Source organism: Pseudoliparis swirei, chromosome 14 (genome assembly GCF_029220125.1).
Source record: "Pseudoliparis swirei isolate HS2019 ecotype Mariana Trench chromosome 14, NWPU_hadal_v1, whole genome shotgun sequence".
Taxonomy (NCBI): domain Eukaryota; kingdom Metazoa; phylum Chordata; class Actinopteri; order Perciformes; family Liparidae; genus Pseudoliparis; species Pseudoliparis swirei.
The window spans coordinates 3,860,006-3,885,730 of NC_079401.1; the positions used below are offsets into that span (position 1 = coordinate 3,860,006).

Sequence of the window (25,725 nt, forward strand, 5' to 3'; positions counted from 1 at the left end):
CGGCAACGCCTACAACCGAGACGAGTTCACCAACACGTGCACGGCCGATGTGGAAATCGAGCTGGCGTACAAGGACGTGGCTAAGAGGCTGGGGAAGTGAAGGCGTCACGAGCACACAGTCACTGTCGTAACTTTCTCTCCTTTTAGAGAATCTGCTGAATCACACACAGAAGCAAATGCAGTCTCTACAAAGGACGAGTCATTTTGATGAGATGTGGGAGAATGTAGCACGGTGGTGCAGAGTCTTTTTTAAGTTGCTAATTATGAGCCAATGAAAAGGGCTGGAAAGGTTTCTGGAATGGTTTGTTTATGATGTTTCTATTACATGTTCAAATTGAAAGGGACCCCAAAACTAAAAGAGACTTTTTTTAAAGTTTTTTTTTTTGCCGCTTAGAGCCCAATGAGCCGAGTGCCATATAGTCCCATTATAGTGTAGAGAAGGCGGACATCTCGGCAACTCACAACAAAACAATCTCACCTGATATACCAGGTAAGAGAAGAAAAAAAACATATTCTTGAATTTGGGGTAAACCTTTAAGGGGGGAAATAAAATGTAGTTGTAGCCAGTTTTCTCCGGTGCTCTACTGAAGTTTCTGCTCACAGTTAATCTTCTAAATAAACCCGAATGTATATGTTGTAAATTTACATATGTAATAGGAATAATGGAATGCATAAATCAATGTTTGATTATTTGACCTGTCCTACACCGTTAACAATGTGTTTCAGCCAAGGTCATTTGCCTTTTATTGGGGCAGCGTTAGATAATAGTGCCTCCCTTAAAGGGCCAATAATCGAATGATTGATTTTTACGGTGCCGCACCACACTGAATATATAATACTGATCGTGAAATGATCACGTGTTTCAGATTCAAAACTGTCCTTTAAATGTGATATATATCCGCCTAATGTGAAAAAAAGCACACGCACACACCAAGTTAACCCCAGCTAGTTGTGTTGTCATGTTAGTGTTAATCATAAATCAAGCACTCCTTTGCCTTCAGCTCTTTATGTCTGTACAGTTAATTTTATGCGTGAATAATATATTACGAATGTGATGTCATCAGAGCTGCAGCTCAACTATATGCTCATTCTTTCTGATGATTAGAACCATGAACCCACTGTGTATAAGTCGCTAATTTTAATAATAAATCTATTTTCTCAGAGACTGAGCTTAAGAGTTGTGGGTTTTTTTCACCCGTTGTGTTGGATATTGTGCAAATGTTCATAGGACAACAGTGACACAGGAAAGCTTTGTTTATTACAATACATGCAAGGTCATCATCAGAATCAGAAATCAGAATCAGAATCAGAAACAGGTTTATTGCCAAAGAATGTTCATATTAAAACACACCAAGACACATAGGCGTGTCGTGCTGTCTGGTAAATCCGCCTTCATTACTGAATCTGAGACTGAGCAGTAAATCTATATTTAGCCATTTAATAAACACATGTCATTCTGAGCTCCCACAATCAATAGGCAGGAATAAACTAAAGGAAAACCTCAAACACAAGGCCACTAAAAAGAACAATGCATTTCCCTCTCGGCGCTGCAGCAGCTTTCATCCACCTTTTTGCTTCCAGCGTTTGTTATCTCCTCACAGCGGGTTCACCCGTCTCTTTTCCTCCCTCGGCACAGAAAGTTTAAGGTTTATCCACCTCACAGTTTTCTATGAGGTATACATAACAGTATATAAGACCCTATCTTTCACAATAATCGCCTGCTTGTCACTACAGAGTAAAGTTATAATGTACACTATTGAGCAGTGTTTTACTTTTCATGCACTTAAACAATGCATGTCTTCACATGAACTGGATTTCAGCATCATATAAATACAAAGGGCCCATTGTGTCATGCCACAGCCAGCAGATGGCAGCAAACACAAAGCTTTATTTGGTCTTTGAGAGCACGGCCATATTCTGAGGGATCGTCCTCATTTGTGTCTCTACTTCTGAACGTCAGTCCCCGTGGCTCACGATTATATTCATTTACAGGCCCTGTATGCATGCCTCAGTTAATCTCAGCGGTGGAAAATGTAATCAGGAACCATACCACACTGTAAAATAATAAAATAATACTCCATTACAAGTTATAAGCCCTGCCCTGAAAACGCAACCTCATTTAACACCAATAACAACGCATCACATTGATTTTACACACTCGTAATTTTGACATAATGTGTACATTAAACATGTCAAATATAGGGCGCGCGGGGTTAAAAGAAGCCCAATGCGTATTGTGTCACCTCCAATGTGCGCCGCCCTCCTCACGCTTGCCGCGGGGGGCGGTAACACGCAGACGGTCCCTAACGTGTCACTCGCCTTCTCTGCAAGTGGTCAGAGCTCGCGCATAGAGGCTCGTGCGCACGGTGTGCTGTGGTCGAAGTCTCTGCCCGCAGTCTGCTCGGCGCAGCGACGTTTCGTCGCCCGGACTGGATATTTTTTAAAGTCACGTTTACGACGTTTATCGCCACCGTGGGCCACCGACGGAAACCGTTGGAGAGGTGAGACTACACGTTTGTTTTGGTGGGGGGTCTGGCTCGTTTGAGGGGAGAGAAGAGGCGCAGTGTTTGGTCGTGCGTGTGCTCTGGGAGTGAGGGAGGAGGAGGAGGAGGGGGCGGCGGCTTGTCATTGCGGCGGTTTGTGTTTTGTTGTGAAATGTGCGGCGGTTGACCGAAGAAAGCCGCGAACCTACGGAGGAAAACTAACGGAGCGAGGGACGGCGGTTGCTCGGCTAACGGAGCTAACGTCAACGCTAGCGTTAGTTGTGGCTTCTTCTTCTGCTTCCTCTTCTTCTTCTGTTTTCTTCTTCGGGCAGTTCGGGTATCGGAGCGTTAACCGCCGCAGCGAACAGGGGGGTATTTTAGCTAGCTCGTAGCAACAGAGTGGTCCTGTTCACGCGCATATGCCCTCTGTTGTGTCTCGAACAGGTTGTTTAAGAAACGGTGTTGTGTGTCACAGTGACTTGTCATAAAAAAAAGTCTTATTTTTAATTAATTGCATTTATTTATATATCTCACCATGATTACATACACTTATGGCAGCATAGCAGAGTGTTTGACTCGTTTCACCAGTACAACCTGAATACTGTAACCAGCCAGTGATTAAGATCTAGGGTGAAGGAGAGGCTTGGTTTTAATGTCCTGAGTTCAGTCATTTTCAACCCTGTAATTAAGTTAGGACATGCTGATTGTATTACACGAGATGCGTGTTGTGTCATTGTCATGCAGACTGCAAATGTGAATACTTTCAAGAAGCGTTCCTAAAATGCCTAGGGGTGGGGGGGTGGGAAGATGCTCAGGATTCGTTTTTAGTTGGGCCATCAGACCGAATAAGAAACGTCGCCCTTGTTCTCATCATCAAGCCGATGCTGCCTAGTGTCCATCCCAAGGTGAGCTGTGAAGAGCTCTTTCTACCCCTTTTAAAAACACATCTTCTAAACTGTGACGCACACTTTGCTTCTTTACAGTCGGCCTCCTGTTTGCAGCTGCACTCGTTTATTCGCGGCCGCGAGCAGAGGGATGTCCATCGGTCGGGCGAGTCGCAAAGCCAACGCTAAAGCCCCCCGAAAAAGCTGTTTTTTACATCGCGGGTGTGAAAAATACCAAAAAACTGAAGAGGTAATAAAAGGAAGATGATGGATTCCTCTGAAAGCCTTCACTGTAACCTCTAAAGTTAATCGCGTCTTCAATTTCATGGCTGTTTTGTTCTTTTTGTCTCGGAGAGTGTTAGATTTCTATCACATGTTGAACTGTGAACTGGTGATAAAAAAAAAAAATGTAAACGTCATAAGGGTGTAAGTCATTTACAATTGCACAACTGTTGTGGATGCCTCTCTCCGTCCCTCCTCGAACCTTAAATACACGAGGGAACATATTCAACTCGAACATAAACACCTGATTGTAACGAGTCTTTAAAAAAATAGGCGAAAAAGGTTGTTTAGGACGTTTTTTTTAATCGTGGTGAATTTGAAATTACCCACAAGCACCGAAAGTGAGGACATTGAGGAGAATTGTTATTTTTTCTTACTTGGCTCTTTTTTCCCCGCGAGGCTGTTTTGTTTCTCCCGGCTCCAAATAGTGCCGAGTTGTTTTTTGGTGGACGGTCAAGAGTTCATGGATTGGCTCCCGTGCGGAGGGGGGCATGCAGGTCCTCGCTCTGGGCGCTTAGCTGTCCGGAGAGTCCGCCTGATCGGAGCGGAACGGTTCCCATCTGTACAGAGGTCTTCAAGTAGCACGGGGGGAAAAATAGACGCAACGACCTTTTTCATTTGAATGCGCAACAGGTTTTGTCCGGTGACCCACCTGCATGTGTTTATTTTGAGAGGATGCGTTTTTATGCACATGTGCTTTGTGTTACTTCCCACAGCGGTGTGCGACACGGCTCCTCTTGAGCATCCCCGTTCCTCTGGAGGGCCCCGATGAATAATTGAGAGGCGGGGCCTGTGTGAAGGAGTTCATTAAGATGCAGAGTCACACCGGTCCCCATGGCAGCAGGGCCACATTGTCGGGATCATGTCTCTTTTGGCCGGTGCGACCAGCACAGCCTCGCCTTTAACTTTGCTGGATGAGGGTTGTAAAACTGAAAACGACCCCAAAACCGGAGCCTGTACGCATCTGTGCCAGTGGATCGGTGAGGGAGAAAGTCATTTCTAAAAATGTCTTTCCATGTCGATTGGCTTTTGAGTTCAGTAAACACGTATACGTAAGGAAATACTCCCATTTTATTCACTCTATTCACAAAATAGTTGCAGTAGATTCGGTTTGATCTCCAATATAATCTGTCGGTGAATCGATGATGAAACCGGTAATTGTTCGTCGCAGCTATCTAACCCCATTCTTTTGAAAAAGAGAGGCAGCCGGCTGTCACCACACTCGGGCGACCCTGAATCCACCCGGGTGCGAGACGTCGAGCTCCACGAAAGCCTATTTATACTCGGGAGAAAAAATTGGATTCTTTTTTCCAAAACCGATCCATAATTGATGGCCGAAGCTACATCTTGAGAGTATTTCTGGGGTTACGCAACGAGCTCTTAGTGTACGTTATTTCAGCTCGGCGGACCGCCGTCTCTATTTTTCGGCCTGGAGCAGTGCACTGGAATTAATCCAGACCTCCATCTCCCTGCCTCACCTTTCTAAAATTACCCCCTAAACTGCACTTTTAATGGAGTTATTTTAAGCTACGATCGCAAAGGAAATGGACTGAGCCGGTGCCTCGCTCGGCCATCTGGCCCACTCTTAACAATTCAGCATACGACCGACGGAACAAGGGCAAAGGCTGCGTGATTATCGGACTGCCGTTGGAGGGATATTAAAAGCCTGAGATGATTAATTTGACAACGATGAGATATCATCTTTTACTCTAAATCCCTGAAATAAACCACGTGGCCATGTTTGTAAATATTCGTATTGGCTTTTTACTACGGCCAACCCCGCAGGTATTTGTTACTCTGAACAGGTATTTCTGGAAGCTGGAAACTAGGAGAATAAAAAGGTTGTCCTTGGTTATGGAAATGCCGAGTCAGGGTTTGCTCCGTTGCCATTGAACTAGAAACTGTCTGGAACTTTCAGCCAATCGCTTTTCACTTATTTCTGGGTTTTCCCACTCTCTTTTAGTTTCTGTTTTCCGAGGGATATTTGGCGCCTTGGAAATGTGCGAGTGTCCGGTGTCCCCCGATTCGTCCTTTTTCCAGAAACATTGCCTTTTAGAATTCTTTTGCATTCATCGTAAAATGGACCCACCAGGACCCCCGGATACACGATCACGTCCAAACGCGTGGTTTCCCTTCTACTTGTTATGCGACCAGCAACCTTCTCATTGCTAGGCGTCCACTTTATTTATCTCCCGAGCCATTAAAGGCTTAAAGATAGAGAATCGGCGCTAAAACAATACAATATTTACATGTTAACTAGTCCCCAGGAAACATATAGAAACCAAATCTGTAATTCCAGTATTATGGCCTCATTCTCCGCACGAACGGCAGTCATCACATCCGTCTGTTTCCTCGCGAGGGAGTGCCGAGTAGAACGGGCTCTTCTCGTGTCCGGCCGGGCGTAGCGGCACGACAGTGCGGTCGACACTTTAAGCCGATAAACAAATCGGAAAGAAATTTAGAGCTGTAATTTCAGTTTTGTTGTCCTCAACGGGGAAATCTTTCTTCTTTGTCGAGTCATGGGAGGATGTCGTTTCCGTCCTCGGCGCCTCGTGAACCCACGTGGCTTCGTGCGCTCCTTCCAACTATGACAACAAAACAAAACACTCGGCAGGTTGTTACGCTATCATCTCGAGTTCGCTCGTATATTCTGCAACGTCGGCCGGCTGTCGACGCGGTTTCCACCGAGCCAGAGGGCCTTCTGCCAGACAAATTAAGATCCTGAATTAGAAACCAGAAGGTCACCGAGAGGAGACGTGTGCTCTGCTGCTGGGGAGGAGCGGGCCGCACCGCTTCTGCGATTGGAGGGTTTCCCACCAAAGTGAGAAGCGTTTGCTCTGACTATTCGCAAAAGGAAACTTGCGCAGAATCAACGTTGTGTGTAGGTTTTGGCTCGTGCTCCTCATTTTGTCATTTTTTCTCAATCGATGAGAGACGTCCGATGTCATCGGCACTGCAGGTTGCCAAGCGCTCGTCTCAGGGATTCACATTGCGCTGCAGAGACCCCTCCCCCTTTCCTCCCTCCCAGAATCCTTGTATTGCACACGTCACAAAGCAAACTAGAACGGGCACTCGGTAGAGCGCATGCCTTCGCCGCAGCCACATTTTGGCATTAGTTGCATGCCAATTGGATAAAAATTGACCGCGCTATGGTAAAAAGAAGATTTTGACCTTTTCATGACCTTTGACCCGATCGATCCCAAAATCTAATCAAATGGTCCCCGGATAATAACCAATCATCCCACCAAATTTCATGCGATTCGGTTTAATACTTTTTGAGTTATGCGAATAACACGCATACAAATAAATAAATAAATACACGGCGATCAAAACATAACCTTCCGCATTTTCAATGCGAAGGTAATTAGACTTATTTAGATGTAGAAATAAAAATGAAAAAAATCCTTTTTCTTCTTGTGGAGGTCCCTGCTTTGTTGAAAGCCCGTGGCCCGTGGTTTCTTAATCCGTCCATGGCTGCAGGGCGGACTCATTTTGGCATTCGGGGCAATAGTTTAACGCTTTTGGCCAAATGTGTTTTTGGTAATCAGCAGAAAAGAAATCACATTTATGTCCAAGTCTACATGAATTTGCCTGATTGGTTTTATTCTCTTAATCTGAACTGGCAGAGGAGAGGATGGGTTTGGATTTTTGTTTCAATATGAAAGGAATATCGTCTAATGTTTTTGCTCTGATGAAATCGCGCTAAACATGTCATAATACAATGTTAAGTGTGTGCATTTAAAGAATTAACAGCAAAGAAGAAAATGAAACGGGGACTTTTGCACATTAGAAGTTGTACGATTGGTTCGTGCGTTGTGAGTCGCAGCTCTGAAAGGGTTTTTAGATTGTGTGCTTGAGAAAGCTGCAGCAACAGGAAATTCTGTGGTTTGTGATGTCGTGTTCAGCTGCGCCCCCTCACCCGTCACCCGTCTCGTGTTCCGATGAAACCCAGGTGAGACCGAAGACACTTTCCAGTTCACACTCGCCGCATTTTCCCCCCACTGAATTATTCCATGAATTAAGATCAAATATGAACTCTACAATTGCTCATACTTATGAAAGGAACTAAGTAGTCATCAATCAGCGTGATTTAGCTTATTGTCTCTTTTTTTGTCGAAACTGCATAGTTAGTCTGATTAATTCTCCTTGACCTGACACACTTTTCCTTTTAGTGAGAATACAGGAATAAAACCTTGACCGTTTGACATTTCACGACACAACAAAACGCACGCAGACCAGTTAAATTCAGTTTATTTTGTATAGCCCGATGTAGCCGAGAACAACAGCTCCCTTTGTTTGTCAGGCAGAAAAACCTTCAAATTCTGTCCGTGTTCTTGCTTTCTAGCGCGGAAGATGAATTGCAGGCTATCCACTGTTTATATTTTGACCCTCTTGCATTAATCCCTGAAGAGCACCATCAATCATCATGTATATGCTGTGTTTTTGAATATATATAATTGATAAAGGATACTCTCTACACTGCATGTCTCCACTCAACCTCCCATCCAGTCGATTGTACGCAGTATGAAGTGTCACCATCTGAATGCATGCCATGAGAGCTTCCACACATGGCACACTGAACAAGAAACATGCCACTGCCCCCCCCCCCCTCCTCCTCGATGGAGCAGTACATACATGACTCTGCTGTGTTTGCTCGCCGTATGATGACGTGAGTTTGAGCTCCCTGAGCTGACAATCTGCATTTGTTCTCCGTCTTTATTACGTCTTGATTATGGCTAAAGCTGCTGTATCATTGTCCAATTACCAGAGCCTCTATCGTCATGTTAGATTGGGTTGGCAGAGGGAACTCTCTAATTGTCATCATCATCTTCTTTTTTTCTCTTTCCTCTGGCAGGAAGCAGCGGGTCGGACTGATTCCACGGAGATGCCACTGAGCGGTGAGGATGGGCCAGAGAAGGGAATCTCGCCGGTGAGGCAAAGGAGCCTCGCGCCACCCCCCAAAACCCGCCGCCACAACGACTGACGCAGCAATGCCTCGCCTGCCCTCCTGAGTCCCTCCCCCCCCCCTTCCCCCTCTCCCTCACTTCTGCACCTCCTCCCCCTTGGTCAAATCAGATTCCACCGCGGCACCCCCGGCCCGTCAGCATGGCCCCGCCCTTCCTGTGGAAGCTGTCGTCCCAGAAGCTGGGCTTCTTCCTGGTCAGCTTTGGCTTCATCTGGGGCATGATGCTGCTGCACTTCACCATCCAGCAGCGAGCCAGCCACGAGAACAGCGGCGTGCTGAAGCAGCAGATCCTGGACCTGAGCAAGCGCTACATCAAGGCGCTGGCCGAGGAGAACCAAAGTGTCATGGACGGGCCCTACGTGGGCACCATGACGGCTTACGGTGAGTGGATCGTGTGACCCGAGAAAGAAATGGAGAGGCACATTTAATCTATTAATTGATGCTGCATGAGCCGCAGCAGGGCCATAAAACAAGAAGAGGTACCCGTTAACAGAGTTAGGATGTGGGGCCGCCTTGCTACGCCCATCTGTTTTTACGTCTTCTTTAAATTGCGCCGACCGGTTCCACTCGTCTTCCTCCTGAGCAGGCGCGGAATCGCTTTCCATTCAAGAAATCCTGGGAGATTTAACACAGATGCAGCCGCACGGGACCAGGAGACCCGTCGATAAGTTATTCATGCCGTTAAGAGACCTGCATGGCTCGATGGAAGGCTTCATTATGAAACCTGAGATTGGAATTGATTGTCCCTCTAATGCCCAGAGAAACAACAGGATACAGTAAAGAAAGTAGGATTAGAATCCTGGAGAACCTTTAAGAAACCAGCGTAATACTTGCTTCGCTTATTTTAAATGCACTGTGCATGCAAACCCACTCTGAAGGAAGTCAAACATTTTGTACAGCTATAATTCCTAATCAAGACCTATACTTTGGTTTTATCTCCAAGAAGAAAAACGACATCCTCGTCAATCATGCAATTAATTGAATGTGATGTCGTCCTGTCACACTTTTGTGTGTCCTGTCCAGTTTCCCCCGATCCGACGGATCGATGTTCACGGCGCTGCGGCTGCCGGACGGCAGACCGCCGTCCAAGCATCGCATCCATTTCACGTCCCTCCATTAGACGGAGAGGTGCTTCCTTGCTCACTCGAAGCTTCACGTTTAATTATTGTACAAACCTGAGCGCGTTGCTGTCACAATACATCTTTACACACGCAAATGTTGCTCACACCGTCTATTTATTTGATTTAATCTACTCCGCCGCCGCATGCGAGTCCGTTATCGTTTACACAGCTTCGTCTTTTCCATGAGCTGAGGAGCCGCGATGCTAAACGGCCTGGTGGATCCCTCTCGATGTCCCGCCTCGGGTCAACGGGCACAGGCCTGTGTGTGCCGGAGGTAAACAGAAGGGCGCCATTAACTCGGAGCCCCCTCTCTCTCTCTCTCTCTCTCTCTGCCCACCCCCCCATCGCAAACCTCTCTTGACGTGATGAAAACTGGCGTGTCGAATGCATCGCGGCCAGGGGAATAAAAAATGTGGCGCTCGTGTGTGTGATGGACAAGCTGCAATTATCATCATCTGATGAAAGCACGCTCTATGAATCTCTTCTGCACACACACACACACACAAAAAACAAAAAAAGATGCCCACAGAACGGCCTCCAGTTGTACATTTAAACGAGCCTCACGCTGACCGCATATCTCAAACGTCTGATTCCCATTCCTCCGTGCAGACTTGAAGAAGACGCTCGCCGTGCTGCTGGACAACATCATGCTGCGGCTGGGCAAGCTGGAGTCCAAGGTGGAGAACATCTACAACGGCACGGCGGGCAACCTGACCAACGGCACCAGCACCGTCGCGCCCAGCGCCACCAACTCCGAAAAAGTGAACGTGGCGGGTACGTACCGCCGCTCCTCCTTTGGGCCGGGGTGTGTTTTGCGGTGAGGGATGAAAAGCAGAATCGGAGACACGGATGTATCTGAAGTCTTCTGCAAAGGCAAAGCATTGGAGCTCTGAGAGAAAACTCTCCAGACTTCGAATGAGTTGGATTCAAAAAGCAATTATTCGGATGAACTGTGACTCGTGTGTGTGCAGGTTTTACAGTTTCTTGTGTTTCCAGAGAAACCCTTGTAGTTCATGGTGTGAACACAGTAGCCGAGGCTAGTTGGAGAGATGAGGATAAGCTGATTGGGGCTGTTTTCCGCGACCACTTTGCTTAATTTGAAAGATTGCCATCCCATTGCGCATAATATCCCGAGGCACGCAAACAACTAAACTCTGCCAGGAGTGCACAGTGCGCACCAGGCTCTTTATGGGCCCAGACCGCATCCTTGGAAATAATTCAAATCAGGCCTCCGTTCACGCTGCATGACTCTTTTTATTAGCTATCATTGATTTTCCTGACAGCTTTCAGATGATGAATTCAGCCCAGTTGAGAGAGTGGAGCGTTGGTTTTTCAGAGACCGGGGGACTCGCTCTCGGTTGTTTGCGCAGCATTAAAACCGAAGGAATGCGGATTCTGTGATCTGAGGTGGTGTGCAGTGTGCACAAAGTCCTATTTTAATTGATCTGATCCGTCGCATCAAAGTGATCACCGTGGAGGCAACCGACGTCGTCGACGGCCACAAAGCGGCTGCGACGACTCGCAGTGAAAATCTGACTTCCTTGTTTCTGTGTTTTTTTTTAACCCCAGACGCCACATCCTTTCTCAGAATCTAGAAGCATGACAGACCGTAGTACAATACTGGATCTTTATCCGCAGCTTCCAGCATTTTAATTCAACCCTACTGTATTATTACATTTTATGAACTAAAATGCATAATAATAGAAGTAAGTAAATTAGGTTTTCTAAGAATACGTCAAAATTAAACGACAAAAGAAAAATCTGATATTTATAAATATTTAGACTAATTGTATAAGATGCTGTGATCCTCCTGCACACACACTCTCCTCCACTAGTTGGATCTCCGACTGGTCTCGATTCGGCCATCTTGGACTCATCCGCCATCGTCAGGTACCCGTGACGATACCACTGCTGTGCCCCACCCGCTCAATACTTCCCGCTGTACCCCGCGAGAGACGACTTTTGGATCCTGATTGCGGGTCGAGCCGACGTAGCGGCGACGAGCTCCAGCGAGTCTCCTGCCTGGGAGTGGGTGGCAGCCGGCGCTGCTTCCTATCGCTCCGCTGCTTCCTCTCTGACTGGAAGGCAATTACTGAGATAGGAATCGGGACAGTGAGGGGAACACGCCTGGCTTTCAGAGAGGCCTCTATCAAGATGGAGCTGAGCCAGCAGCCCAGGGACTGCGCTTCCTGCCAGCTTGATTGTATACATTTTCTTGCCGGGTCGCTTCACTGTTCCCAGTTTTAATCGGGCTTTTACGCCGTCTTGATGCTTGTAACTTCATTCCCAGAAAACTCAAAACTCCATTTAGTTCCCTCTATGATCGCCTCCTCCGCCTCCTTGTGGTTTAAAGTCATCAGCATCCCCGCCACGCCGCCATGACATTTGGCAGATTTGTAGCGCCGCTTCACTCGGAGACCTGTGCTTTCACAGCTCCCGGCGTCCTCGCTGCTTTTGTCTCTCTCGGCCATCGATCCGCTCGCATCTCTGTTTGCAGTGAAAGATGAGACCCGCGGTCTCAATGTCGACAAAAGGGTGGGGACAGGGACGGGGCATCTGCTGAGGATTACACGTGTCCCGCTTACATCACGCCTCCGCCGCTCCCATCACTTCATTTTTCAGTTCAAACATTCGCTCGAGAACTTCACACAAGGATTCTTTGCCTGCTAAAAAAAACCCTGAACAATAGAATTCCTCAGCAGTTACCATTTTAATATCGCAACAACATCTCCAGGGCTGGAGCAGGATCTGTGTCCTCTGTTGTGCTGCTGAAGGCCTGAAACCCGTACTGTATTAGGTCCATGCATACATGCAACTGGGGCTTCAGAGTCATGGACACTTTGACACGCGACTAGCGGGAAGCGAACTGAATACCTTGAGTTCTCAGGACGACCGCTCTCCAACATGAGCTACAGCCGCCCCCGGCCTGTTCACTTCCTCAGCGTGCAGATCGATACTAATAAAGTACACACACAATCCTCTCTGGGAAAATAAGATGCTGAGAGATGCTGTCCGGCTCCACTCTCTTTGTGTGTGTTTTTGAATTTTTCCTCTCCATTAATGTGTGTTGCAAAATAATAATATATAATAATCGCCCGCTGCCTCAAAATATTATTACATTTTTTTTTTTATTTATTTCACGGCATCCTTAGCTCACCTTTCTAAAAAATAAAAATAAAGCACACCAACATCGCCATTGGCTGTTCCAAGGAGCGCATTTCAAAACCACGCCCTTTATTAATTTAACTAATTAAAGTAATTTCTTCCGTGTAATTAATTATTCAGTAGCCACATCGATGACGGTCCAGTAGTTGTGGTCTGTATGAAAACCAACTCATTCAGTGGTTACTCGTTTACACAACAGCTTCTCTCCCATCATCTAAATCAGCTTGAACCTGAAGAGCACTCCACGCACGCACACCCTAGGCATTTTTGGGATGGGAGGAACACCTGGTCTAACTTCTTCTTTGCATTCCGCATCGCTCTGCTGCAGGTCATCCTCCGCTCTGTGCCAGTATCCCTGTTGTGCAGGTTCAGCCGCATCGCCTCCTCCTACCAACTATCAGCCGTTACTCAGGCGATTTCTTTCCTCCTTTTTAATCCACACGTGCACTCTCTCGCAGCTCGCATTCATTCCGCCGATTTCTCTTCAGGCGAGAGGAGCAGGATCCACATGCGAGGACCGAGCCGGCAGATGCGGGGCCCACTTGAGCAGAGAGTAGAACGCAAAGATGCGTTTGAATGCGTTCACACGCTGACACCGAGATCACTTTTTGGGGTTCCTGCATTATGCAACTCGTGGCTCTCGAGCCGCCTCTCTAGATCACTGCTTAGTTTGTACTAAAGCACGCTGAGCATTTATTAACTCCGCTGTTTACAGAAAATACTAATCATCTGGCCTACCAACAACAATACGGCCCGGCACACCCCGCAGCCGAAACCAGATCAACATGAGTCATCGCTCTAGGATGCTGATCGCGGCCTTTTCAGTGGGCCGATCCGATTGCCCGAGCACAAAAGAGGGATTGATTACAGTCCAGAGGACAGCGGAGGAGTGTGAGGTGACGTGGGGATATTTCGAATATTATTTTCTGGTTCCCTCCAGGCCTTCTCTGCAGAGACGGTTCGGAGCCCAGCGAGCCCTCGCCACAGAGACGGACCGTTTGGCCGCAAGGATGTCGTGAATTGTGCGTTTACAATCGAATCCCATGACATTTTATCTCCCTACCAGACATGACGATCTGAGCTATCTTCACCTTCGCCCCCTTCAGGGTGAGCAGGTTTTAATCTTAACTGCAAGGCTGATATAAATTCTCCTTTTTATAACCGCAGAACTAGCCTGACACTGAAGAGAATTCTCAAAGCAATCCAGCGACGGCTTTCTGTGCGTCCGCGGTTACACTGGAAACGGGAAGTGCTAATGGCGAGCGCCTTGTTCACAGGAACAAACTTGACTTTCGACATTTATTATTCCAAAGAGTTTATTCATGATGGCACTGTGTTCACATGAGTGGTTGCGTGGGACTCTGGGGAACTAACGCAGAGAGAGGGGAACTAATTAGAGCTCGCCTTGTGATACAGGCCCGACTTTCTCTCCACCTGCGTAGCTGTTGACACGCCGTGGCTGAGAGGATGGCGTCCGTCATCCAGCCGGCCTCCTGTAATTGATGAGGCACTGCAGAGACACACACACACAATGATGCCCCTGCTTCGTCTCGCAAAGTGCGTCTAAAATTAGTGTCTCTGAGCCATGGAGATGTTGAAAGCTGCACTCTTCACCCGTCTTTTTTTCTTGTTTTTCTCTCCAAAGTTGAGTTTTTCAAGCATTCTGCCTCAACGAATCACCACGGCGACAACATTTTTCGAGAAACACGTCGTCTTTCGCGTGCCGACAGATTCAGTCGCTCTGGTACTTTATTTGGCGTCTGGGAAAAAAAGGTTTTTGTTTGCCTGGGAATGGAATCAATAAGAGATGGGTACGGGGCCGAGCAGCGCACGAGAGAAAGAAAGAATAACGTGAAGCAGATGTTCTCGATCCGACTCTGGAGATGTCGGATTTCACATTACCTCATGGACTTGGACGGACGCACACGGGGAGGAGCAGGGGGAACATGACCTTGTGTAATTGCTCAGAGATGATGCTGCTTAAGGGCTCTCAGATGGCGCAGCACTGCGAGAGGCTCTTGGAGTGAAGTGATTTCCTGCCTGTGGTTTTCCGTACATTACAATCAAAATCACTCCTTAATGGGTCTTTTTTTACGCCACTATAGTGGTTACTTATGTATCTCGTCCGATGGCAAACACGCAGCTTCCTTGTGGCCACCTGTGAATCTTCCGGTAAGTGCCCCGCCCTTTCGTGTCCCTTAAAGCGTGACGGTGCGTGAAGGCATCGCCTCGGCTGCATTCCATTATGCAAGGTGGCGTTATCCAGGCGCTCCTTGGCAGAAGATTTTGGAGCTTGCCGGTTGACTCGCCCAATGACGGAATGAAAGACGGGCCCCGCCGGTTGTCTGTTCAGGCCGAGTGACTCGGTGTGGGCGGCGGCCATACCACCAAGCAGCACATTGTGTTTTTCTTCCTCAGTCACCGACTAAACGCCACCACAACTTCTCACAATGAGAAGATTTATTGTTGTTGTGTGAGTTCATCTTGTGACCGGCCTCCCAGCTCGTTTCCTCCTCCAACCCACATGGGATTAAAAGCGTGTTGGGTCTGCGAAGCAGAAATGGGACCAGATAAAAGAACCCTTGCCCCTTGTTGCTCATTTCAAAGCGGTTGTTATTCGTTGGGTTATCACAGCTCTTTGCTGAGCGCGAGCGATCGGGGGGCACCCATTGTCGGAAACACACGAGGGCAAAGGGCAAAACTGGCGCTAAGAAATATAATGTTGTCCCTGACATCACGAGGAGACGGGCAACAAATGCCCCCAGATTTTCCTCTAACAATTGATAATTTTTTTGCATTTTGTTTTTGTTCTTTGTTGTGTCCCATCTGTACTGTCTGTACTAGGTATGTACACACACAAAAATCAATAAATATATTAATATGATTGTCTGATTTATGTTTTTTTGTTCAAAAAATCTAAGAAAACACTTTTAATCCATAGACTACTGCCGATATGATATGAGCAATTGCCATTTTTATGACAATTGCTCATATCCTGGAAGCCTAAATAAGCATATTTCTTATTTTTGAACAAAAGTTAAATGTTATTTCAAAAAGTGCCCTCAATTTCTTTTTAACTGCCCCTGGATTTCAGTTAGTGGGGGCAAAAAATTGGTGGGTATCAGATCCAAACTGTGTCCTTGTACCCAGCTGTAAACACGTGTACTTCTGCTGTAAAGGTCTTGTTGACGCCATTTGAGGAAGTGCTGAACGATACTGAGCGGTGGCCGCGGTGCCGACTGAGTAGACGACGCCATGTTGTGATGTCGCCACATCCGACAGGTAAAGCCGAGGATATCGGGCGTCGTGTAACTCGACCCTGTCAGCGGCGCCCGGTCGGCGCTGCCCATTGTTAACCGTCACTCCTCGCCGTGGTTTTAAATGTCCCGACGACCCAGAGTGGCGTTCCATGTTGTAACTGAGCATCTTTTGGCAGGCTGCAAAAAGCAGCGCGTGTGAACTCGTGTCGATGGCGTTCGTCTAACCCACTGTTGTTGTTGTCTTTGGCCCGCCGTCACCTCTCTTCTTATCTTGTCATTCGCCCTGTTACACACACACACACACACACACACACACACACTGCTGAAATATGTGTTTTCTCTAATCTAGTGGCTGGACAGAGGAAGAGAGAAAAAAAAGTTAACCAGTAGAAATAACTGTTTACTGCAGCAGCTTTTCGGTGTAAATAAACTGAATCAATGATGAGCGTGATGCAGGCGCCTCTGCTCCCCCCAGCCCCCCCTCCAGCTTGACCCAGTGCTGATTAGCTTCACACACAAACCCTCCTGCAACGCCGCCCACACACTCGTTACTCTGGTGTTGGCTGCTTAGCTTTTATCTTTTCGCCGCACAGCCTGCACCCATGCATTATGCATGCGCTGGCTGCAAAGGTCAGCGGCGGTGACGTTCACGTCTCTGAAAACGGGGATATCAAAAAGGTGATTACGCGGGAAGGGAAGCACGCGCGCGAGCCGCGAATGTTAATCCGCCCGCGAATATCGGGATCATCCATGTCGCCTATGAATCGATATGTTGTCAGTTCCAAGAAGAAAAACAATCGGTCAGGCTTTGAGATGCCTTTTCGGGCTCGTTTCATCGAGTCATCGAGCGGCCAAATTACCTCAATCTATGGCAAGGAGCCAGGTTTTTTTTTTGGTTGTGTACAAGCTAGTGGAGGTTCTTTTGTCTTCTAAAGAAATACTAGCTAGTGAGCGGTGATGATGCTGGAGAGAGAGAGAGAGCGCAGGTGTCATTTTGTAGCTGACCTTATTGATGTTCTCTCCCCTCCCCCGCTCCCTCCAGACCTCCTGAACGGAGCCCAGGAGAAGTGCGATCTGCCGCCTTTGGAGGGTTTCCCTCACTGCGAGGACAAGGTCAAGGTGAATAACTCACACACACACACACACATGCAAAGCAAAAACACCACTTGTATAAACAATAGTTGACCAAACCGCGACGGCTCCTGTGCAGAAATGTTAAACTTCTGCAAGCACTGACACGGGTGCATGCACACGCACAAATAACACACGGATGGATGCACAATTTCTATCCAATGGCTGTGTTTTGTGTGTGTGTGTGCCGGTCTCCCAGGAGCTGATAGGCCCTATCATACACACCATCTGCCCAGCCGGGCCCAATCTTCCACCGATACTGTCAGTGTTTCCAACCGGGCGCCAGGCGATGCCAAAGCCTGCTCTACACACCTGTACACACAGTTCTTGAACAACAACAAAAACACTTGACTGTTAGTCCGCTGCAGTTTTACCCTCAGCGACTTGGAGACATCTGACGAATCAATTTTAAGCTCGTAGGTTTCCGTTTAAGCAAATTCTGGGCAATCTTCACGCTTTGGCCATGCCAAGCAAGTCTGATCCAAACCCGTCGGCCAGGTCTCTTCTGAGAGCGACTCTGCAGACTCCAGTTTATTCCTCAGCTCTCTGAGGTTACTGTGAGTCAGCACCACAACGTAGTCCGGCCTGCGAATGAAGCGGGAAAGCTTCACTGAAGCCTTCCTGCTCAGGATTAAATTAGAAGTCCAAACGCCGCCGCACATTCTCCCTCGTTACTTCAGTTACTATTCTGTATTCTGGGAGATTCATTCGCCCAAAATGCTGTTTTTCTCTCTCTCAGGAGAGCCCCCTCACCCCGTCCCCCCCAGAACAACCTCCCTCTCTTCCTCTTGGCTGAGCAGTCCCACTCGACGACTTAAACATGTATTCGCCGAAAAAGGCACACAGTCTCGCGCTTATTTTCAAGCCCCAGATTCTTTCCATTTGATTCCGGGGGTCGAAGCCAGCGACTCTTTAAAGTCACAGTCCTCGAACCTCCGAGCCGCGAAATAACAAGCCTGGACTGTTTACATCAGGAGAGGGAAAACCAACCGGGGCTGGAAAAAGCCTGTTTGTTGTGTACTCCCCGTGCAACACAGCTTGCCCAACATTTTTATATATATATACACTTACATTTCCTTTTCCTCCTCTTCCTTAGTGGATGAAGGATATGTGGCACACGGACTCCTGCTACGGCAACTACGGCGTAGACGGATCCACCTGCTCCTTCTTCATCTACCTCAGCGAGGTGAGCCGTGTGTGTGTGTGTGTGTTCATTGTAAATGTGGGAATGAGGTCAATAGAGGCGACTTAATTCTTCAGCGTGTTTCTGTCAAATAAAATACGAAAGTAAATCTCAACAAATGGACAGAAGACTGTTTTCCAGGCAGCTGGGTACATTTCACTGATCACAGCCTCACGCTGTCTCACTATATCAAGATGTGGACTCCTTCAGGGGGTTTCTAGACGGAAGATGTTGCAAGGGAGGAATAGTGAAGAGGATGTAGTCAATAGTCTGGTTTTCATTCAAATATATTGCATAATTTAGGCAAATTTCCAAATGATCTGTAAAAAGAAATGCAAATTAACACACTGATGCAAATGTTTTAAATAGAGGGAAATGTATATTAACAACAAATAATTCTGTTAAGCATGAAGGGAAAGGGCCGGTGATGTTCTACATTTTGTGTTATTGTCAACCCATGAAAAGACCAAAACCAAGCGTTTCAGTCTAGCTCAATACTTTCTGACCTTTCCTACCCGGTCTGTGGCGCTCAGATACCACACTGAGAGCCACAGACTGATAAGATAAACTACACGTGTGTGTGTTCATGGTCGTGAAGAAACACGTCAGTTGCTTTTTGGACAACAATGGAGCTCTATGGACCAGAGGAGGAAGATATAGAACATCTTCATCCAGCATTTTTTAAATGATTCCACTCCGGTACGAGAGTAAAGGAAGCTCAGAGCGCACTGACTACGTTCCTTCTTACCCGACAACGATCATCGAACAACGAAAGCGCTAAAAATAAGCGGCGAGGTGAAGGGAATTTAATTTTTTTACATTTTGAATGAGAGCAAATTAGTGAGAGAGATTAAGGGAGAGGAGAGGAGAGGAGAGTTTTCAGCCTCCAAGGGAAGATGAGGAGTGACTTGGCCACCCGGGCGTCGTCTCTACATATCTCTGGCAAACGGCGTAAAATTCAGCCGGGGGCGGGGCGTGTATTATTGACGAGCGCTAACATATAGAGGCTTGTGTTCCTTCGAGGGACACTTTGAGACTTTTAATTTTGCATGATTTGTTCTTCGCCAGACCGCAAATTCAAGAAATGCCTGTTTCTCTTCTTGCTCTCCAGATGATCCACAGACTGGTTTGCGAGCGCTTTCAGGCGGGAACTACGGTTTGAAAAGAACAAGTTCCTGCTTGAAACATTTTCTAGACGTTTCCCCGTCCGCCGTTCCCTTCAGTCTTCTGACACGCACGGCTCCGCTTCCCGAAACGCACACCTGTGATGTTTCACTTCAAAGATCCCCGTTACCGCTGGTTGTCATTTGGACGCTTACCTCTTCCCCGTACGGCCCTGTGCCGATTCACGTGAGGGTCCTCCACTAATAGCGGGACGTTTTCATCAAATTAAAAGCCGTGGCTTCAGCGCCGGGAAGGTCAGTAGCCTGTTATGAATATTGCATGTCAGCTGAAAGCATCGCAGTGAACTAAAGAGAGCGCCCGCCCCGCCCCGCGTGGGAGTTGGATGGACAGCAGCAAAACCCATTAGGAGAGAAACCGCTTCTTTCTTTGCTCGCGTCCATCCGGTGTTTACGGAACACGGGTACTTTACGGGAACAAAAACCGGAGATTTCGAAACCGAAGTGTCTTCTCCAACCTGTTAGTCCAACGGCCCTCAGCCTCCGCTCTCCCGGACACGTGGCGCCTCCCGGTAACTCGTGGCGTGCAACTCGTGGCGTGCAACTCGTGGCGTGCAACTCGTGGCGTGCAACTCGTGGCGTGTAACTCGTGGCGTACAGCTTGTAGCGTACAGCTCGTGGCGTGTAAGTCGGAGAGGGCAGCGAATCGTGATGGATGATGGAGGAAGATGTTCAGCAGGGCGAGGAAAATAAACGCACCTCCCGTATCTCTGGAGAAACACACACACACACACCTCCTTTTTTAACTCTGTGGTCAGACACCAGCAAGGAAATGAGGCAGAGAAGCAGTCGTTGAGGAAGAGAAGGGCATCGCATGTCATCACAGTGAGACGGGTCAATGTCTCTCATTTCCTTACTCTGTTCTCCTTTCACCTCCTCTCCTTGTTGCTCTCCTCTCCTTAAGTGGGGCGGCTTTAGCTCAGTGGGGTAAGAGGGCCGTCCTTCAACCGCAAGGTCGTGGGTTCGATCCCCGCTCTCCCCATTAGCTGCAAGTCGAAGTGTCCTTGAGCAAGGCACTGAACCCCCAGTTGCTTCCCGGGCGCTTCACCACAGCCCCCTGCTCCTTAATAACTAAGGATGGGTTAAATGCAGAGAACTAATTTCCCCTTGGGGATTAATAAAAGTGTATATTTATTTATTTTCTCTCTTCTCCTCTTGTTGTTTACTCTCATCTCCTTGTCTCTTTTCAATTAAATTCCTTTTTGTCCTTGTGTTCTCTCCTTTCCTTTCTTTCATTGTTTCCTCTCACCATTTGTCTGGTGAAGTCATGTAAAGCTTCCCCTTGTTTGCCTTCAAAGGGTCAATGGATAATATTTACTGACGATTTGCGGTTGTTCCTTTAGGAACGAAACGGCTTGCAGCATAATTTGAACACACACACACACAGAGCGTTAGACTGGAGGCAAGTCAATACAACGACTGAGAGAACGACATGTTCGGACTTGTTCCTTTCTTTTTCTCAATGGTGCCCTGTGTCAATATATTTAGTATTTTCTTGTGTGCACTTATCCAGGCCGCCTCCAGTGTTGTGGTTTAGCAAAAACTGAAAACATTTATTTGTTTTTATTTGATAGGTAGAAAACTGGTGTCCCCGCCTTCCCTGGAGGATAAGGACCCTGAATGAAGAAATGGACCGGAGGGGACAGGTGAGGAATCAGCCGTCAACTGAAGCACACTTCAACCAGCGCTCAAGGGCTCTCGCTCTACGCTACGCCGTTTGTTCTTTAAAAAGCGTCGGATGTTCAAGTGTCGTGGTCCAAGTGGCTCGCGTGTATTCATTTCAAAGGGGTTTGCGTGCGTGCCCTCCATTAACATACGTTTATAAACCAAGTCCCACTCCATCACCCTGAGCCCACCGCAGAACAACAACTCCCATCTAAACTCTCTTTCGAATGCGCATATATATTTATTCATTTCACCAATAAAGCAGTTAAGTCGAGGATGAGCAGGCCGGCTGAGGCTGATCCCCGGTGTCGATGTGCCTCAATGGCGTAGAATAAAAAGTGCAGCAGTTCCTTTTGGGAACCAACCCGGCCGGGAGTGACGGGACCGTGGGATGCATCTGGAGTCACGATCTGGAGTCCGTGCGACGGCTCACTCAAATCCCACTCGCAGCGCCTCTCCAGGCAAAAGGGCCACAGCATCGGCGCTCGTCGAATAAAAACACACACACACACACACACCCACACCCACACACACCCCTCCGCTGCGGGTGAATCAATATGAAGCACTCTTAATCCCCTCTCTGGACGCATCAACAGCGCTGAGCCCTCTGTGGTGGGGAGTCGCCGTTTGACAGGCCCAGATTTTAATAGGTCCCGTCCTCGGAAGTGATTTCCTGTCGCGCTGAGAGACGGTAATGACCCCCCCCCCCCCCCGCCGCCTTGTTCCAGGCACCTTCTCAGCTGGTACTGGAGCCGCTCGCTCCCTCTCCTCCGGGCCCGTATTTCCATAACTGATGTTTATGCCGTCATACAGCTCCATGCGGTATGCAGATGAGGACGAACAGGGGGGTGCAGCGCGGCCGCCGGTCGCCTCGGTTTCATTTCCATATTCCGTGTCCTGCCTCCATCACTTTGACCTCCGGTTACTCGCCGCAGTGTCTCTTCTTACTCATTTGATGAACACGAGGACGCGCTATCATTTGCTGTATCCTCCTGTCTTCAATTCCATGTTTACTCTCCTCTTATATCCTCTCCTTGTTTATTTTCCTTTTCTTCTCTCCTTCCCCCTCCTTATTTGCTCTCCTATCTTTGTCTCCTCTCCTGTCCTTATTCACCGTGCTTACCTATCCTTGTCACCTCTCCTCTCCTTTCTTCTCATTTTTACTCCTCGTCTCATCTCTTGCCTTAGATTACCCTCCTCTCATGGTCTCTTCTCTTCTCCTTGTCTCCTCTCCTTGTTTATTCTCCTTTCCTCCCATTTTCTTCTCCTTCCCCCTCCTTATTTGCTTTACTATCTTTGTCTCCTCTACTTTCCTTTCGTGTCTTCTCATTTTTACTCTGCTCTCCTGGTCTCTTTTCTTCTCCATGTCTCCTCTCCTTGTTTACTGTCCTCATCTCCTCTCCTTGTTTATTTTCCTTTCCTCTCCTTTTCTTCTCTCCTTCCCCCTCCTTATTTGTTCTCATATCCTCTGTCTCCTCTTCTCTACTTTCCTTTCTTCCCATTTTTACTCTCCTCTCCTCGTCTCATCTACTGTCTCAGTTTACTCTCCTCTCGTGTCTCCTCTCCTTGTTTACTGTCCTCATCACCTCTCCTTGTCGCCTCTCCCCTATAAAGCCTTCTTATTGAAATGAGCTGTACCATGTACCATATGACTGACTAAAGACTCACTATGTGAACTTTTCTTTGGCACCTTGCTCTCAGGAGAGACGGCAAACATACTCCCTCAATTATGACATTCCTCCTGGGAAAGGCTCTGTTGGCTTAAGGTGGTTGTTTCCCCACGTGATAAATAAAAGTGTACATTTCTTTCTTATTATCTGATCAAACACAATGACTCCAGCCTAAATGTTTAGAGACAGGTCTCTGAGATAAACGGGACACAGAGGCTGATAAATGGTGCTCCACATCAAACGTCAACGTTCATTCAGCCGCACATTAATCTGTAAACAATCCAGCAGCCAGTCTAGCCACAAACAGGAGTTAATCATGCCGTGTTTGCCTCTTTAATTCACGTGTGCAGGCGGAGGTCCGGACCAGTTTCGAGGAGCTGTACCGCGTGATGTCACAGCGCGAGGAGTTTCGCTGGATGATGCTGAGGATCAAGCGCATGGCCGAGCCGTGGGTCGACGCCGTGCGCTCGCTGGCGTCCAAGCAGAACCTGGGCAGGCGCCGGAGGAAGAAGGTGGGAAGTTATTTCACCAACTGAACATGAATGACAGCAATCGGCTCAAATGTGTATCGGCCTAAAGAGGAGAGGACTACAAGTCTTTCAAGAGCTCTCTGAAAACACCCGTCAGCCTGTTGAGGGTGCACACACACACACACACACACACACACACACACACACACACACACACGTGTCAGTCCTGGGAAAGGACTGACTCGGGTATTCCGTGGTGTCCCAAGCTGGTAGCTTGACGCTCCTGGCCCTGAATAATGCACCGCACGCGTTCCACTCGGCCTCGTGAATAATTCACATGGCATTCCCGCGACGCCTCGGTGCTGATGAAAAGCTGCGTCCCTTAAACAAAGCAGGGAGGACGAAGAGACAAGAGCCCTCATCCATCTTCTTGCCTCTCCCTCCTTTTACTTCTCTGCGTCTCCCTCCCCCCCCGGCAAGTTCTGGAACCCGTGATTAAACAGCGGCTGCTTTTCCCTGCGGCTGCTTTCAAAATTGCGGCCTTTTTTATTTCAGATGCTAATCCCTTCTGGATAATAATCCGCACATATTAATCCAGGACTAGTGTGCTGGGGCCGACTGTCAACAATGAAAAATGCGTCGGCCACTTCAGACAAAGCCGGCTATTACCTCCTCCTCCCGCTGTGGAACACTGTGTTGCATGTATGTCTCCGCGGGTGCTCTTTGCACCTGACGGCACACACGGGGTTAAAGGGAAGCCACTTTCACCGTCCCCTACGAGGACACGTGTGCTTCTTACACCCCGATGTTGAAGTCTTTTCTACTACGAAACCGGCATTATTTCTGTCGGCAGATTGCGTTTCCTCTCGTGTCACCAGTTAAATCCTTCACTCCTCCCTAACATCAGGTCCTGGTGCACTTGGGCCTGCTGACCAAGGAGTCTGGCTTCAAAATAGCAGAGAACGCCTTCAGCGGCGGCCCGTTGGGCGAGCTGGTCCAGTGGAGCGACCTCATAACAACGCTGTACCTCTTGGGCCACGACGTCCGCATCTCCGCCTCCCTGGCCGAGCTCAAAGAGTCAGTACGCATTCAGCGCCGCCATGTTCTTTCAGCTTTTTTTTTGTTGCCCGCCAGCCCTGGGCTTGTTTTCTGAAGCCCAAAATGATGGTTGTGTATCCAGATGTCCATCTGCATGAGGTTGGATATGTAGAAGATGTCTGAGGGAAGAATTGTCGTAAAGTAAAAGCACATCCCGTTTACCATCGGCAGTATTTGCTTAAGTTTATTTGACTTAGGGTAAATGAATGAGGCATCTTTTAATTGTCAAATATTTGCTGTTGGTTTTTACAGGTTGGGAACAAACTTTGTTAGGACGTCTAACAGGATGCAACAGGAAAGTAAACATCGTATTTACCTATTTAAATCCCAAACTGTCCGCCCCCAGGATCATGCGCAAAGTCATGGGGAACAAGTCCAGCTGCCCCACCCAGGGAGACAAGGTGGTGGAGCTCATCTACATCGACATCGTGGGCCTCACCCAGTTCAAGAAGATGCTGGGGCCCTCCTGGGTCCACTACCAGTAAGTACACGGATGATGGGCTTCCTACGATGAAGCAAATCCGCTGCCTTTCAATCCATTTGTTCCTAATTTGACTCGTGATAAGAAAACGTAATGTTTATCTTTATTAATCCAGACAACCAGTTTTCTACCGCCGTCTTTTTTGTCGGCCTTCCATTAATCTCCAAATGAATTTCATCGCTTTGTGTCTGTTGTCGGACCTCGCGCTGTCCTCCGCTTCCCTCACACATGCAGTTTCCCATTGCGACCTTCCGACTCCATTCTCTTCCCGATTGCCCCGCAGAGGACCGCGAACGAGGCCTCCTGGAAGCTCTCATCGGTGCCGACTGACAGGAAAAGAGAGGGAACAATGAGTCTGGGGCCACTAATGGCCCCGCTGGTTCCTCCCGCTTGTCACCAGGTTTTGTTTGTCTGCGACGGAACACCCCGAACTGCATCCGCTCCCTTTTGTGCCCCTGAGGAAATTGATTCTGCCTCGGGCCTAATTAAGGTCCAGATGCTGGGTTATTTCCACCCGCCTTATATTTCCTACCATTATTGAACACTTACCATGTCAAAGCGCTTATTGTCGCCGTGCTTTGTGAAACGAGGCCGAGACATTTTGTCAGTTTTCACACTTCACAGTTCTGCCAACAACGGCTTCTACTGGGGCCTCCTTTTAAAATAAATATATATATATTTATTT

At 47.9% G+C, this 25,725-nt stretch overlaps 2 protein-coding genes across 6 annotated transcripts in view; both read left to right on the top strand.

The window, feature by feature from the left end:
* Positions 1 to 1,169, top strand: part of clic5a (chloride intracellular channel 5a) — a 5,751-nt gene extending 4,582 nt beyond the window's left edge. For both annotated transcript variants that reach the window (XM_056431254.1, XM_056431255.1), the window contains exon 6: positions 1 to 1,169. This exon is cut by the window's left edge and continues 65 nt beyond it. In XM_056431254.1, coding sequence (XP_056287229.1) covers positions 1 to 100 — 100 coding nt within the window. In that variant the 3' untranslated portion in view covers positions 101 to 1,169.
* A 1,162-nt stretch (positions 1,170 to 2,331) lies between these two features.
* The window catches only part of mgat5 (alpha-1,6-mannosylglycoprotein 6-beta-N-acetylglucosaminyltransferase), a 40,871-nt gene continuing 17,477 nt past the window's right edge, over positions 2,332 to 25,725 (top strand). Inside the window, exons 1-10 of one of the 4 annotated variants that reach the window (XM_056430926.1) lie at positions 2,332 to 2,501; positions 3,467 to 3,617; positions 8,505 to 8,996; positions 10,346 to 10,510; positions 17,204 to 17,280; positions 18,389 to 18,478; positions 21,231 to 21,302; positions 23,342 to 23,503; positions 24,369 to 24,538; positions 24,906 to 25,040. In XM_056430926.1, coding sequence (XP_056286901.1) covers positions 8,756 to 8,996; positions 10,346 to 10,510; positions 17,204 to 17,280; positions 18,389 to 18,478; positions 21,231 to 21,302; positions 23,342 to 23,503; positions 24,369 to 24,538; positions 24,906 to 25,040 — 1,112 coding nt within the window. In that variant the 5' untranslated portion in view covers positions 2,332 to 2,501; positions 3,467 to 3,617; positions 8,505 to 8,755. Of the gene's footprint in view, positions 2,502 to 3,299; positions 3,389 to 3,466; positions 3,618 to 8,504; positions 8,997 to 9,032; positions 10,011 to 10,345; positions 10,511 to 17,203; positions 17,281 to 18,388; positions 18,479 to 21,230; positions 21,303 to 23,341; positions 23,504 to 24,368; positions 24,539 to 24,905; positions 25,041 to 25,725 lie in introns of those variants that run through there. The other 3 variants (XM_056430927.1, XM_056430925.1, XM_056430928.1) reach the window with 3 other exon arrangements.